Consider the following 14,494-nt stretch of genomic DNA (forward strand, 5'->3'; position numbering starts at 1 on the left):
TCTGAGAGTGGTCAACAGGGTTTTGTAGCAAAGGGAGTATTTGAATTGAACCTTGAAGACTAGAAAGGACTTTTGAAGGTGGGGGTCAGAAGTTGAGGTATTTAAGTCAGACTAGGCTCTTTCTTCCAAAAGGAGGTAGAGGAACATGGATGCAGAAACAGCCAGAGAGTGACAAATCCAGAGTTATATCCACTAAGCACTGAAGGAAAAAATATCAAACTATGTGTGTTTTTTTATCTGACTTACTTCTGACCACCATATTCCAAAGTTACTAAGGTCTGCTCACCCTAGAATGAACACATATAAAGGAGCCCAGCGTCCTTTGTTCCACTGCAGGGTATATGACGATCTCATTCGTAAAAAGGGATAATAAAAGGACCTACCTCACAGAGCTGTGGGAATGAAACAAGATAAAGTATATAAAGCACTCTGCAAACCTTAAAGCACAATGTGTGTGTGTGTGTGTGTGTGTGTGTGTGTGTGTGTGTGTGTGTGTGTGTGCATTAGCTACCTCTGTTACTATAAATAGGGAAACTGAGGGCCAGAGAGGGTGAGGCATAGGCTCAGGAGCATGACAAGGAGCAAGAAGCAGAGCATCACTGCGAGCCAGACTAACTCCAAACTCGGTGTCCTTGCCATCACACCATTCTGCTGAAGAGAGAGACTTGATGGCAGAATGAACAAGAAGGAGAAAGTGGAAGTTAGTTCTCTGACTTGGCTAAGCCTGGCTTCCCAGTAGGTGCCTTATGAAGAAGGAGATATTCTTAAGATGACTGATTTGACTCTGCTAGGAAACTAACCAAAAACACTACAGACGGAACCTTGTTGGACGACCTCAAGAAAACCTGTAGCTGTCAATGAAATGAGTAGAATGATTTGCTTCATTAGCTGGGGATTTTAAGTGAATGATTCTATACAAAAATAACACCTCCACAGTAAAGATAGCACAAAAGCCTCAAACACATACATGCACACATACACATACATTTGGGGAACAGGGAAGAAGACTTCCATTCCCAGAAAATCCTTTACTCACCACTCCTGGGAATATTTTCTGGAGCCTCTCTGCTGCAGCGAGGGCCTTTGGCTTTCCTCCTCCCAAGCAGTCTTCAAATTCATACAAGGGCTGTCTCACAGGATTCGAATAAGAGATCTTTGCATTGTCCACAAAGGTGATGTGCCTGACTCCCCAACCCTACATGAACCAAGAGAGAAGAGTTTGTTTTGAATGCGACTGTTAACAGGGACTCACTCTGAATTCTCTAAAGGAGTGGGTTTTATAGCCATGGTCACCTGGGGACTTCAAGATAAAGGAAGGTTCAAAAACTGATATGCAAAACATGAAGCACTTTTCAATCTAGAAACACAATGTTCTTCTTGTCTGTTTCTGAAAATAATTGTATCATTAAGTCTCTAATACCTGGATATCAGACACAACATGCTGGGTAAGACTGATAATCTCAGATACCAGAGTCTCTGACAGTGGGGACTTTTGTAGGACTGTCATCCCCAAGAGGTTAGAAAGGTTCCCCCAATGCTCTGAGCTTCCCTTAGTTACCCATTGGGGGGACTGTGCCTCATAAATCCTTCATGAACAGATCTGTGTTGAGTTTCAATGACTTAGCACTGTCATTTCTATGTTTAACATTCACTGTGTAAAGCAGTACTTTTTAATCCCTAAAACTATCTCAGGTGACCTTGAATTTGGTGAACCTGTCCATATATAATGACATGTCCATATCATTCATGAGTTCATACCCTCCCATCATACAGTCTCAGTCTTTACAGCATCAAAGAACCTTTGGGAAAAACATCCAGGAGGGTTAAATAACTTGCTTACAACTGTTAACAGTAGTGCTACAATCAAAGCCCAGGTCTCCCAAGCTTCTCCCCAACTGAAGACAGTGTGAAAGGGTGAGTAGAGGGACAGCACTGACAGTACAAAGAAGAAGGTGAAAGCTCCACTCCTGCCGGCCACTGGCTGGGAAGCACAGCCATCAAATGATAGTCAGGTCTCTTTACTGCTCAGGTTCTCAGCTGCTAAAGAGTTGCTGACGTGCATCGGTGGAGGAAGGCTCCTCACCACGAATGTCCTATACTGACGAAACCACAGACCAAACTAACAGATAGTGTGTGTATACACTGTGGTAGGAAAAAAACACTGGCCTTAGAGTAAGAAGATCTTGGGTGAGGTATTGAAGCCTCATCTCTCTAGGCCTGTTTCTGTACCTGTAAAAGGAGGGGCCTGGGATGAATGATCTCTAAGGTACTTTTCAGCTCAGGTTCTATGAAACATCTTCAACCAGAAATAGTTCTTCTGATCATCTGTATGTAGACCTTTACTACTTCTTTTTACTAAGGTCTAGTGACCAGAACCAAGTAGGCACTTCAAAGTCAAACTGATTCTGATCTTATACAGAAGTAAGGTCAAATTCAGCTTGATTCCCAGTGCCCTTCCTGACACTCAGCATCTGGAGTACTTCTTGGTTTGGCTTAACAGCATTTGAGATTCCCCACTCCTGGAAAGTCTTCAGGAACACACTCAGACTCCACCACCAAGATGCTGCAGGACCAGTGAGGACCCTGAACCAGGCTTTGACAAGAAGAATGATATCTGCATCAAAACTGATAGCTCAGGGTTCATGATGCTAAAAGTCTAGTTTGGAATGACGTTCATCTGTCACTTTAGCTTTTTATTTCCATGAGAAAAGCGTTTTCCTATGGAAGAGAACAGTGGCATGAATAATCCAAAAAAATCCATTTGTATCTGGTTCTAGATTATTTCTTTTCGAAAGAATTTTATATTCCTTAAGTATACACTAACAAGGCCAAGGGGAAAGTGGAATGGGAATATGCTAGCCCGTGGGAAAAAAGCAGATGTGTTTAAAAACATGCCACAATTAAGGTATATACAGATCAGCACTTAACTTTTAAGTTTCTGGAGTATCATATGATTTGAATGATCAGTCTAGAAGAATGACTGTAGAAATAGAAACGAATACAAGAGGAGGAAGCATAGCCTCACAGGCTAAAAGTAATTTCCATTGGCTACTCCACACCTACCATTAATGTCCTGGCTACATTGCAGCCCAGGGTACCAGCTCCAAGTAGCAAACATTTAACAGACACAACTTTGTCCAAGTCCAAAGTAGGCACCAACCGCCAACACATCAATTTAAGATTCAGATCCACAGATGATTCAGCCAGCCTAGATAATGGAGAGTAATAGCTCAGGATCATTAGGGCACTTTTCCTAGAAGCATTCATGGTGTATGCCAAGACCATGGCCCAGAAAGTCCAAAAAGATCACAATAAAAAAAAAAGTACCTTTTGGGGTCCATGCATTCACTGAGGTTCACCATCCTTGGGCCCATGCCTCCTTTCTGGTTCTTTTCCCAACCAACAGCTTTTGGGCAATCTACAAAATTAAATAAAGCCAAGAAGGAAAAGATGAAGAGTTAAATACTAAAGCCACAGATTTCACCTTTTAAGAACCCAGACAAATGATACAGCAGACACTCTCTTCCAGGAGCCTGGGAAAAGCAAATTCCCATCTAACTGAAGTTTTTACATTTCCATGTGTTTTGGTAAAACTCCACTTGCCTAAAGCCATGCCAGGCAACCCCCTAGCCTTAGGAGAGTTAAGGAAATTGGGAACAACAGGAAGAAAGTGAAAACAAAGAAGAAAAACGATGGAAGAGAGTTCAGGTCATGACATCTTGGAAACCCTCTGGACCTCTCTCCCAGGTGTCTCAGGAGACAAAGCCACCTAGGTGACGGTGACCTATCTGAGCTACTGTTCCTCAAAATCTTCCTTATGTCTTATAAGTTGCATTACTACACTCTGGCTGCCAACTTTATCCTTCCTTCCTAAAAAAAATTTTTACTTTTTCTGATTTACAGGACCTTTGGATCTTTTTTAAAGAGATAGCCCTATGTAATTTCATAGGGTTATAAATTTAAAGCTGGAAGTAAAGCCATCTAGACCAACTCCCTCAGATAAAGAAACTGAGGCCTAGAGAGGTCAAATGACTTCCCCAAGGTCACATAGGCAGTAAAATGGCAGAGCTGGGATTTAAGACTCAGAGTTGGTGATGGATTGTGATACAATGACTTCAGACATGGCAATGATAGTACTGCTGTGCCACAAAATTCTTCACCCATTACTGAGGACACCATTTGAAAGCATGATTCTAAGTATCTTGGGAAGACATATGCATCCTACTTTGGGGAGGTCTATAAATTTCCAGCAAAGAGGTGACTCAGTAAACGTGCAGTCACATTGGGGGCTAAACTGTAATTAGTTGGGTTTTTTCCTGGCTCAGCTCTATTTCCAGCATGGAACACTTAAAATGGAAATAATATATCTGGCCCCATTGCCAGGGAACGTGAGAATTTAAAATACCTTCTCTGTAAAATAATTGGGGCTTATCAATTCATATTATTGAACTTTCCCCAATATGCTTATACTTAAATATGCAGTGCTCACAGTAAAGCACAGAAAACCAGTCAATCCGTTCTCTGTCCCCCACCCCAGAGAAGCTTATTCAAATCTTGCATTTCAAGCCTCCCTTCATACAACCTTTTTCACCCTCTTGGTTGAATATTTCATTAAAAAAATTGAAGCTATTTCTACAAATTTTTCTCTTTTTCCCTCCTCCTTATCTCACATCCCTCAAAACATCTTAACTATCTCTCCTTTAATTCAGTCTCTAATAAAGAGGTCTTCTTCACCAGACTGGCCCCACTATTATCCCTACTCACTCATTCCTTTTCAGCCTCTCCCTGTCTGCAGATTCCTTATCTGTTGTCCCCCCATACTTAAAAAAAACCCAAACCCTCATCAAATCCAATTGTCCCTACTAAGGATCTTCCTGTATTTTTCTTCCTCTTTTCAGCTAACTGTCCTGAAAAAGTTGTCTACTCACTGTCTGTGATTTCTGATGATTCCTGAGGAACCAGGAGGTTCCCCACCTCCTGACAGCAAGGGGATGGACTCAAGATGGAGAATAAGACATCTTTTCAGACCATGAAAATGTGGGAATTTCTTTTTCTTGACTAAGTATATTTGTTATAAGAGATCTGTCTTTTTTTCAACAAGGGTTGGAGGGAGATTGAAGGGTGAACAGAAGTAAGAATAGGCTTGCGCCCTGCTATCCACCCCAGAAAGAAAACCACAAAAATTCAGAAAATCATCGAAGCATTTTTTAAATGCACATAAGAGAACAAAAGTTCTCAGGAATCACAGACAAGCAAGACAGCTTTGAAAGTAGCATAATTAATTTATTATATACTTGGAAACAAAAACAAAAATTCATAATTTCACATATAATCCTTTTCTTATTTTACTATGTATATGGAAAGGTATATTTGCTTTTAAAGTTTAGAATAAAAATAAATTCAAAGAAAAAAATGTATAAACTCTTTGCAATCTGGCTGCTGACTTTATCATTCATTTGACACCGCTCTCACCAAGGTTACCAAAGAGCTCAGTTGTCAAAGATAACAGACTTTTCTCAGTCCACACCCTTCCTGATGTCTCTACAGCCTTTGAGACTGCTAATCACCCTTTCTCCTAGCTCCTCTCTCCTCTCTGGGTTTTATGAGACTGCACTCTGGATTCTCTGCTTATGTGCCCAACCCATCCTTTTCCATCTTCTCTGATGGATATTCAGCCCTGTTACAAACACCGTGCTCTGTCCTGGTCCTCCTCTTCCCTCTATATTACCTAACTAGATGATCTTATCAGCTTCAGTTATCATCTCCATAAAGATGATTCCCAGAGCTCTATATCCAGCTGCAGTCTCTTTCCTAAATCCTAGTTTCCCATCACCAAAAGCCTACTGAATATCTTGAACTGGATATCCTGTAGGCAACTCAAACTGTACACATGAAATGCAGAACTCACTATCTTTTTCCTCAAACCCTCCTCTCTTCCAAACTTTTCAGCTACTATCAAGGGCACCACCATCTTCCTAATCTTGGTGTCCTCACCAACTCCATCCTCACTCAATTCACATATTTAACCTTTTGCCAAATATTGTTGTTTCTACCATCACAATTTCAGTCACACTCCCCTTCTCTCCATTTTCACAGCCAACCCCTTAATCCAGAAGCTCATCACCTCTCACCTACATTGTTGTGATGGCCTTCTAATTGCTCTTGCTCCACGGGGTCTTTCCACACTACAATTCCTCCTCCCCTGAGCCCCCTTAAGTGATTTACCCAAAGTGTAGGTCTGACCAATACAGACTCCAAGGGGTTCTGTATTACCTCAAGGACCAAACATGAAGTCTTTTCTTTGACACTTAAAGTTCTTCACCCCCTGGAACCTCCCTGACTTTCCACTCCCCTTACACTTTCTTCCCCTCCATGCATGCTATATTCGCACCAGTTGGCCTAGTTGGCGATCTTTGAACACAACACTCCATCCATCATCTCCGTGCCTTTGCACTGGCTATGACCCATACCTAGCAAGACTGCTCTGCTCAGCTCCACATCTCAGAGTCCCTGGCTTGTCACATGACTTGGCTCAGCTGTCACCTTCTGCAGAAAATCTCCTCCCATCATCCCAGTACTAAAGCTTTCACCTCCAAGATTTCTTTCCCTTGGCCATGTAGGTAGCTTGTATATACCTATTGCTTTATATATCATCTCCTCCATTAGCACATAGGCTTCTGGAGGATACAGACTGATTATTTTTTACCTTCCTCTGTGTAATCAGCATTTAGAACAGTGTGTGGCACATAGTAAATGCTTATTAACTAAATGAAACTATCTTTAAAACTTTAAAGAACCACAGTTTAGTATTGTCTCCATGCTGACATACTATTGATCAACTACACAAAGAAAAGATGACAACTCTGCTCATACAAACAGCTAATGTTGAATACCAAACATAAGATGTATTCTCAATGTTAACAGAAAATACAAAATCTATTTCCAAACAAACAGGCCACCAATGTCCTTTACCCAAAGCAATGGTTTAAACAATAGTCATCAGAAACTGTTTGTTTATAACCAGATGAGTCTACAGTTGATGTCAAGTCATTTCATCAAGGAGAGCAGAACTCTCAGGTTTCCTACCCATCCTCCTGAAAACACAGAGCTCCCAGCTACAAGGCCCTCCATGGGGGCATTGCCCTCATTTGCAACCTCTCCTCCTCCCTCTTGTCCCACTTTGCTCCTCATCCTACTGGCAAAGGTTACATTGTGGTGCTGGAAAAGACCCTCCATCTCACCCAAACCCCTCATTGTTTGGGTCATAGGATCCTAGCTCTAGAGCTGGAGGAGATCTCAGAAGCAGTTTAGTCCAATTACATTTTCAAATGAGGAAGCTGAGTCCCAGAGAAGTTAAATTATTTGTCCAATACTACACAAGTAAAAAGTTGCAGGGTAAGGGTTCAAATTCAAATTCACGTGACCATATTGCCTCTTCTGACTCCCATAGTGCAAGATTAGAACCAGAAGGAGCCTCTGAGAACACCTAGGGAGGTTAAAGACTTCTCCATGGTTACAAAGAGAGTAAACAGAAGAGAGATCTGAACACACACAGAGAGTCAGTACCCTGATCAGGCTCTCCCTGCCTTATAACATGACAATTATGTAATGAGACCAATTAGTATTAATGGACAAATGAGAAAAGGCTAAAGGATTCCTTCAGGGTTCTCCATCTAACTCTAATAAGGGCCTTTTGGAGACAAATATTGGGTGTTTCTTCTATACTGTATTAACTAGAATATAACAAAATATTTTTTTAAAGTATGAATCAGGACAGATGAGGTTAATATAAATCTCCTTTGCATCAATTCAAATCTCTATATACATATATGGGTACTCAAACACACACACACACACATAATGACACATATAATGGTTCTTCAAAGACTCCAGTGATTGAGGCACTGAACCTTTCAGCCTCCTAAGCCAGACATGTCAAACTCAAATAGACACAGGGCCACTAACTTAAACATCAGGATCCCTATAGGATGAATACTGACTTACTTTTAATATGTAATGTGATCTGTGTTTTATTGTATTTTTATTTATTTTGTTAAATTATTTTCAGTGACAGTTTAATCTGGTACTCCCTGGCCTCATGTCTCTGGAATGCTAGACTTCAAAAGACAGTGAGTGGCATCCTGTGCAGGGAGAGGAAGTTTTCTCAACTAGGAGTTCCCTATACTAATCCAGACATCTTAAGTCTGGTTTTCATGCCTTACTACTTTAAAAAAATGCTTTAAAAAATATCTTTGAAGAATCATATATGGTTCCAAAATATAACTAAAATGGCTCATTCTCTGAGCAAATCTTTATCAAGTAACTGCATGAGAAATGTGTTATTTTAGAATGTGCCAGAAGAGGGCACTGGGGTGTCAAACACATCTGAGGAGGCCACAGAAGAAAGGAGGAAGCTGCCAAAGGCTCAATCTAAACCAAGGCGCCCCAGGGAAGTGATCCAGTCTGCGGTGCTCCACCCATCTTCCTGTCAAAACATGTTTATTGGGAGAGCCTTATCCCTACTGCAACATAGAACACCCACAAAATGTCCCCAGAGACATCACTGAGCCCTGTTCACTTGTGCCTGGTGGAAATGTCATCTCAGAATCATTCTGACACCCCCTTACCCCCAGGCCCCCCAACACCTCCTTACTTCCTGCCACCCCCAGGCGCCAGACCCCAAAGGCACTGGATGGAGATATAAAGGAAGACAGTGTCACCTTCACCATCACTTCCTATCAGGGGCAGCTTACAGCCCAAGAACTGGGTTCATATCCTGCCTCTGACACATACCAGCTGCGTGACGCTGACCTAGGCAGGCATGAAGTCTCTCAGGCCTCTAGGCAACTAAGACCAGAAATTGGAAAGTGCTGGCCTGCCCCGGCAGAGGGAACATCCTCACCCATGAGTTTCCTATATCTATGAACTCCTCAGTCAGTCCTTGTTCCTTACCACACAAGACAGGCTCATACGTCCTTCCAGGTGAACAAAGATTATACATGCCCAGAGCATCAATCCCTAGTTTCCTTTAAGAGAAGATATCTTGCAAGAATTATATAAAGGAATGGAAGCTCTGTGGTTCATTTTTAATTTCAAACCTCTGCCTGAATACAGTTTTCTTCACTCCCTAAGGATGCTTTCTTCTGAACAGATGTGCTGGGCTCAAAGCTGCTATTCTTACCAACAATGATGTGCAAGGGGCTTGATTTCTGTCATCTTCACCATTACGGAAGAGGAAAAGGAGATGACACCAGGACCGACCAGGAGGCTGATTCCTCCGCTGAGCAATTACCTGAGTTATGTGCCAGTTCTGGAAGCTGGACTTCAAAGATGATGCTGTGGGTGATGTCCCTCACCCCCTGCAGGGTCCGGTCCCGGAAGCAGAGGACTTCAACCGACTGGAAACGATCCCTCCTGTTGTGACCCCCACACCCCAAGAGAAAAAAATCAGATCAGACCTCTGCAATGTGAGCACAGCAGAAGTCAACACAGTTTACTTTAATATTATTGTCACTCAGATGCCTTCACTTGGAAACAGCCTTAACCTTCTGGAAAGTTAAATGTTTTAACTTCTGCTTGCTTCCAAGTATACAAGAAGAAAAGTCAGCTGACAGAAGTCTAGTGCACATGAGTTTTAAATAATACAATCACATTATATGCATATATACATGCACATATATATATACACACACATACATATGTACGCACACACACACACATGAAAGAATTTTTACAAGGCAGGTCAAAAAGAGTCAAGGGAAGGTCCTCCATGACATAGTCTTGTAATTCTTCCCCTGTTGGCATTATATTACAAAAAAAGCACTTCTGTAAAAAGACTATAAATATTTTATTACAATGAAATGCCATTTTCCCTTATCTGAAAGACAATAAGTCTGCATGCTTTTCCTTAATTACCTAACAGAAGGAAAAATTCACTTTACTTTTCTGCCTCAGTTTCTCTATCTGTAAAATGGGGATAATAATCACACCCACTTCTCAGGGTTGTTGTGAAGATAAAATGAGGTACTTGTAAAGCACCTCGAAAATCTCTATATGCTATATAAATACCAGTTGTTATTAAGAATAATAACAACAAATCAAAAGCTAAATCCTACAGATACGGTGATCAAGTTTGGGCCCAGTAAGAGACAGGATAGTAGTACACTTCCCTTCTTTCTTCCTGGAAGCAGAAAAATATGGAGATGGAACACTGCCTGTGATGTCAGAGTGGCTCAGTGTGTTGGCTGTTCTGCTGAACTGCCTTTTTTATTTTTCTTTTTTATTCTTTGTTAAAGGGGATGGTTCTCTGGGTGGGGAAGGAGAAATATATCGGGAAATGAAGATGATATAAAAATAAGTGAGATTCCATTAAAAAATGAAAGAAAAACACCTGGTAACAAATAAAACTATAATCTAACCTGAAATTTATCACTTTTTGATTGTGGGAAAAGAGGGGAATGATAGGAAAATTCTGTTGGCAAACCACTTTTAATCTCTGGCAATGCCATCTCAAAATTTCTGATCATATGTCTTTCCTGCCAGAAAAGTCTGTAAAAGAAAAGGAAATGGGACTCACCAAAGACCTCAGCTCATGTCATTTATAAAGATAAGGGCCTTGGCCTAAGGGACTTGGTCACCTCCATCTGATCCTTTAACATTTTTAACCCAAATTTTAAATGACATATGACCAGCTTCGAACCCTACAGACAAAATCTTCAAAGGCAATTAAATTGTCAAGAACCTCTGGTTTACATGCCAGAAATGAAAAATACAATTGAAAAAACAAAAGTTGAATAAAAAACTACTCTCAATCCCAATAAGATGCATTATGTACACGCTTGCTCACAACATGCACGCTCTTTCTCTCTTTCACATACATACACACACACACACAGAGTCAATACCATTTGTAAGCTGCCAGGACCAATAAATTCCTCAACGGCCATCCGGGATATTGTGCTAAATTACAAGGATCATATACTCCAATTGTAATCTGTGAACAGAGAGAGCCTCAACTTGAGAGAGGGTCAAGTGTCATTTCTGATACACAACACAGTAGATGCTAATGCCCCATTTCCTTGTTTAGACCATGCTGGGAAGTAGGAAAAATAAGATGCTTGGGAAAGGGCCAAGAAAATGAGGCCAGAAATAAACATCCACCCACTTGGCAAGTCAAGTTTCATGTATACTTAAATTCACATTCAGGGAAATGATATAAATGACACCCAGGTGTCCAGAAGGGAAGCCCAGGAAGAGCCCATGAAATCAGTCTAGAAGAAGATCAAGTTGAGAAGCAAGTTTGCCATATGTACAAGTGGTCCAAAGTTAAATAACTCATTTACCAATCTACCTAAATAGTAGAAAATGAAAGGTTAACAAATGACTAAAATCTAGCTATTAAGCTCTGGGTTTTAAAGGGAAATACTGAACTTACTTGGAATAGACTTAGAACTCTCTTTGTATACACATTCACCCTTCCAGTAGACTAGCCACAAAGGAACACAGTTCCCAACAGGGCATTTGTGCTTTTTAATGGCTTATTTTGAGTACTAAGATGATTCTACTAAAGTGCTTCTCTGAGGTACTATCATGATGTGGAGGTAACTGTGGGTTCTAGAAGGTTCTTCTACTAGAACACAATCTCTGGCCATGCTATCTATCACATCAGAAGGAACATGAGCCCAGAAATAGCTTTTACGTCTGCTGAGGAACAGCTAAGATAATGAGCCCAGGTTGACTAAAAGGTAATGAAATTTTGGACCAGAGTAATACCTGTAGACCATCTATTAGGTACAGATTGAGAGTCACAGAACCTGGATTCAAATCCTAGCTCTGCTCTTTCTACCTGTATGAGCCAGGACAAACCACTTAACTTGGGCCTAAGCATTCTCATCCATAAAACAAAGGCACTAGACAAAACAGCCTTCAAAGTTTCTTTTCTAGCTCTAAATCTATTATCTTATAACCCTAAATAATTTTTATGATCTGGAGACAGTTTAGGAGGCACAGTAGATAGACATTGCACTGGGCCTAGAGTCGGGAAGACCTGAAACATTTATAACTATGTGACCTTGGGCAAGTCACTTGACCTGTCTGCCTCAGTTTTCTTACCTGTATAGTGGGAATAATAATAGAACCTACCTCCCAAGGTTGTTGTCAAAATCAAATGAGCTATCTGTAAAGTGCTTAACACAGTGCCTTGCTCATAGTAAGCATTAAAATGCATACCGAAAAGTTATCTTTAGGTGTTTTTATTAAATAACTATTGTTTTTCCTTCAAAGGCATTAGTGCATCACTGAGTGTAAGTTTTACTCTGTATATGGGTCATTTTTTTTCCTATGGAGTATAATTCTATTTTATAATGCAAAGGGATAAGAAAATATGATTCACTTTTCCAACCATGTTTTCAGGAAAACGAAGTACACCTGTGTTAGAGGTAAATTTTCCTTTTCCAAAGAGATTACATTAATACACCTCATTTAAACTAACCTAGTTTTGTTGTTAAAATGTTTTTTTCGGTTAATGAAAACCCACTTTCTCTCCCTCCCACCTCCTCTCCTTCTCACTGAGAAAACGCTAAAAAAAACCCTGCTACAAAAATGCATAGCTAGATGTCATATATATCGTATATATGAACATACATGTATGTATATTATGTATTAACATCAGATTCTGCCATCCTATATTTGTAGTATATATACACACACATAAGTGTGTGTGTGTGTGTGTGTGTGTGTGTGTGTCTGCACTCTGAATCCATCACCTCTCTGACAAGAGGTGGGTAGCATGTTTCATTATGAGTCTTCTGGAATCATAGCACGTTACTACATTGATAGAAATCTTTTTATTGAGAAAGTTTTTTTGAAAATCTTTTGTCTTTACAATATTATTGTCATCATATAGATAATTCTTCTGGTTCTGCTTGCTTCACTCTGCATCAGTTCATACATGTCTTCACAGGATTCTCTGAAACTATCTCCTTCATCATTTCTTATAATACAATTCTTCCACATGTTCATATGCCATAACTTGCTTAGTAATTTTCCAACTGATAGGCATCCCCTCAGTTTCCAATTCTTCGCCTCCACAAAAAAGGGCAGCTACATTTTTATATGGATCTTTTTCTTTTATTGTTTTGGGGTACAGACCTAATACTGGTATTGCTGCATCAAAGGGCATACCCATTTTAGAACCTTTGGGGCATAGTTCCAAACTGCTTTCCAGAATGGCTAGACCACTTCACAATTCCATCAACAGTGCATTAATACAGCTGTTATCCCACAACTCCTCTAACACTATCATTTTTCTTTTTTTGTCAACTCAGTCAATCTGAGTGTGAGGTGGAAGAGTAATTGTTATCTTTCTTTCTCTTAAAACTACCTGTTCACATCCTTTGACCATTTGTCAAATGAGGAATGGCTCTTACTCTTAATAATATGAATCATTTCCCTAGATATCTTAGAAATGAGACCTTTATCAAAGAAACCTACTGGAAGATTCTCCAATTTTCCTGCTCTCTTCTAAATTTAGGTGTATTGGTTTTCTTTGTGTAAAAGTTGTTTTGTTTGTTTGTTTGTTTGTTTAACATTAATCAAAATTGTCTGTTTCACCTCCTGTGATCCTCTCTATCTCCTGCTTGGTCATGAACTCTTCCCTCATCCAGAGATCTGAGAGATAATTCCCTCCTTGTTCTTCTAATTTATCATGCTACTAGGTGAATATATATACATACATATACATCTGATATATATAAAATGTAGTCTTTTGGTGCCACTTCTTACATAGTGTAAGACGTGCCAGATTATTTTTCAGGCTTCCTGACATTTTTTTCACATGCTGAGTTCTTAATCCAAGGACTTAGGGGTTCTCAGGAACTAAGTTACTGTGCTCATTCGATTCGGTATATTGTGTACCTGATTTGTTCCATTAATCAATATATTTCTCAACCAGTACCAAATTTTGTTTTTATTACTAATTTCTATATAGTTTGAAATTATATATTATTAAGTCCCCTTCTTTCCTGCTTTTTCATTATTTTCTTTGAGATTCTAAAACTTGTTCTTTGGGGAAAATTTCCATTATTTTTTCTAGCTCTATAAAGTAAACCATTGGTAGTTTGATTGGTATAGCATTGAATAATTAATGTCATTTTTATTTTTTGCATAAAGGGTGTTTTTGTAGTTATACTCATATAGTTCCTGTGTATGTCTTAGCAAACAGATACCCAAGTACTTTATGCTTCCCGTTATTTTAAGTGGAATTTCTCTACCTCTTCCTCCTGGATTTTGTTGGTAGTATGCAGAAATGCTGAAGATCTGGGGTGGGGTTTCGTATCCTGAAATTTATGAAGTAATTAGTTATTTCAATTAATCTGTTGGTTAACTTTCTAGGATTTTCTAAGTAAATCATGATATCATCTGTGAAACATGGTAATTTTGCTTCTTCTTTGGCTTTGCATACTCAATTTTTTTCTTGTCTTATTACTAAAGATAG

General features: G+C 39.8%; 1 protein-coding gene across 5 annotated transcripts in view; it reads right to left on the reverse strand.

The window, feature by feature from the left end:
* ATG7 (autophagy related 7) overlaps positions 1 to 14,494 on the reverse strand; it is a 242,198-nt gene that overhangs the window by 193,413 nt on the left and 34,291 nt on the right. For all 5 annotated transcript variants that reach the window (XR_011964697.1, XR_011964695.1, XR_011964696.1 and 2 more), the window contains exons 8-12: positions 10,905 to 10,993; positions 9,293 to 9,414; positions 3,328 to 3,418; positions 3,064 to 3,208; positions 1,037 to 1,195 (exon numbers count right to left, since the gene is read on the reverse strand). Coding sequence is in view for 2 of the 5 variants with exons in the window: in XM_072598468.1 (XP_072454569.1) it covers positions 1,037 to 1,195; positions 3,064 to 3,208; positions 3,328 to 3,418; positions 9,293 to 9,414; positions 10,905 to 10,993 (606 nt within the window). In the remaining 3 variants the exon portion in view is untranslated. The remainder of the gene's footprint in view (positions 1 to 1,036; positions 1,196 to 3,063; positions 3,209 to 3,327; positions 3,419 to 9,292; positions 9,415 to 10,904; positions 10,994 to 14,494) is intronic.

Source organism: Notamacropus eugenii, chromosome 3 (genome assembly GCF_028372415.1).
Source record: "Notamacropus eugenii isolate mMacEug1 chromosome 3, mMacEug1.pri_v2, whole genome shotgun sequence".
NCBI lineage: Eukaryota > Metazoa > Chordata > Mammalia > Diprotodontia > Macropodidae > Notamacropus > Notamacropus eugenii.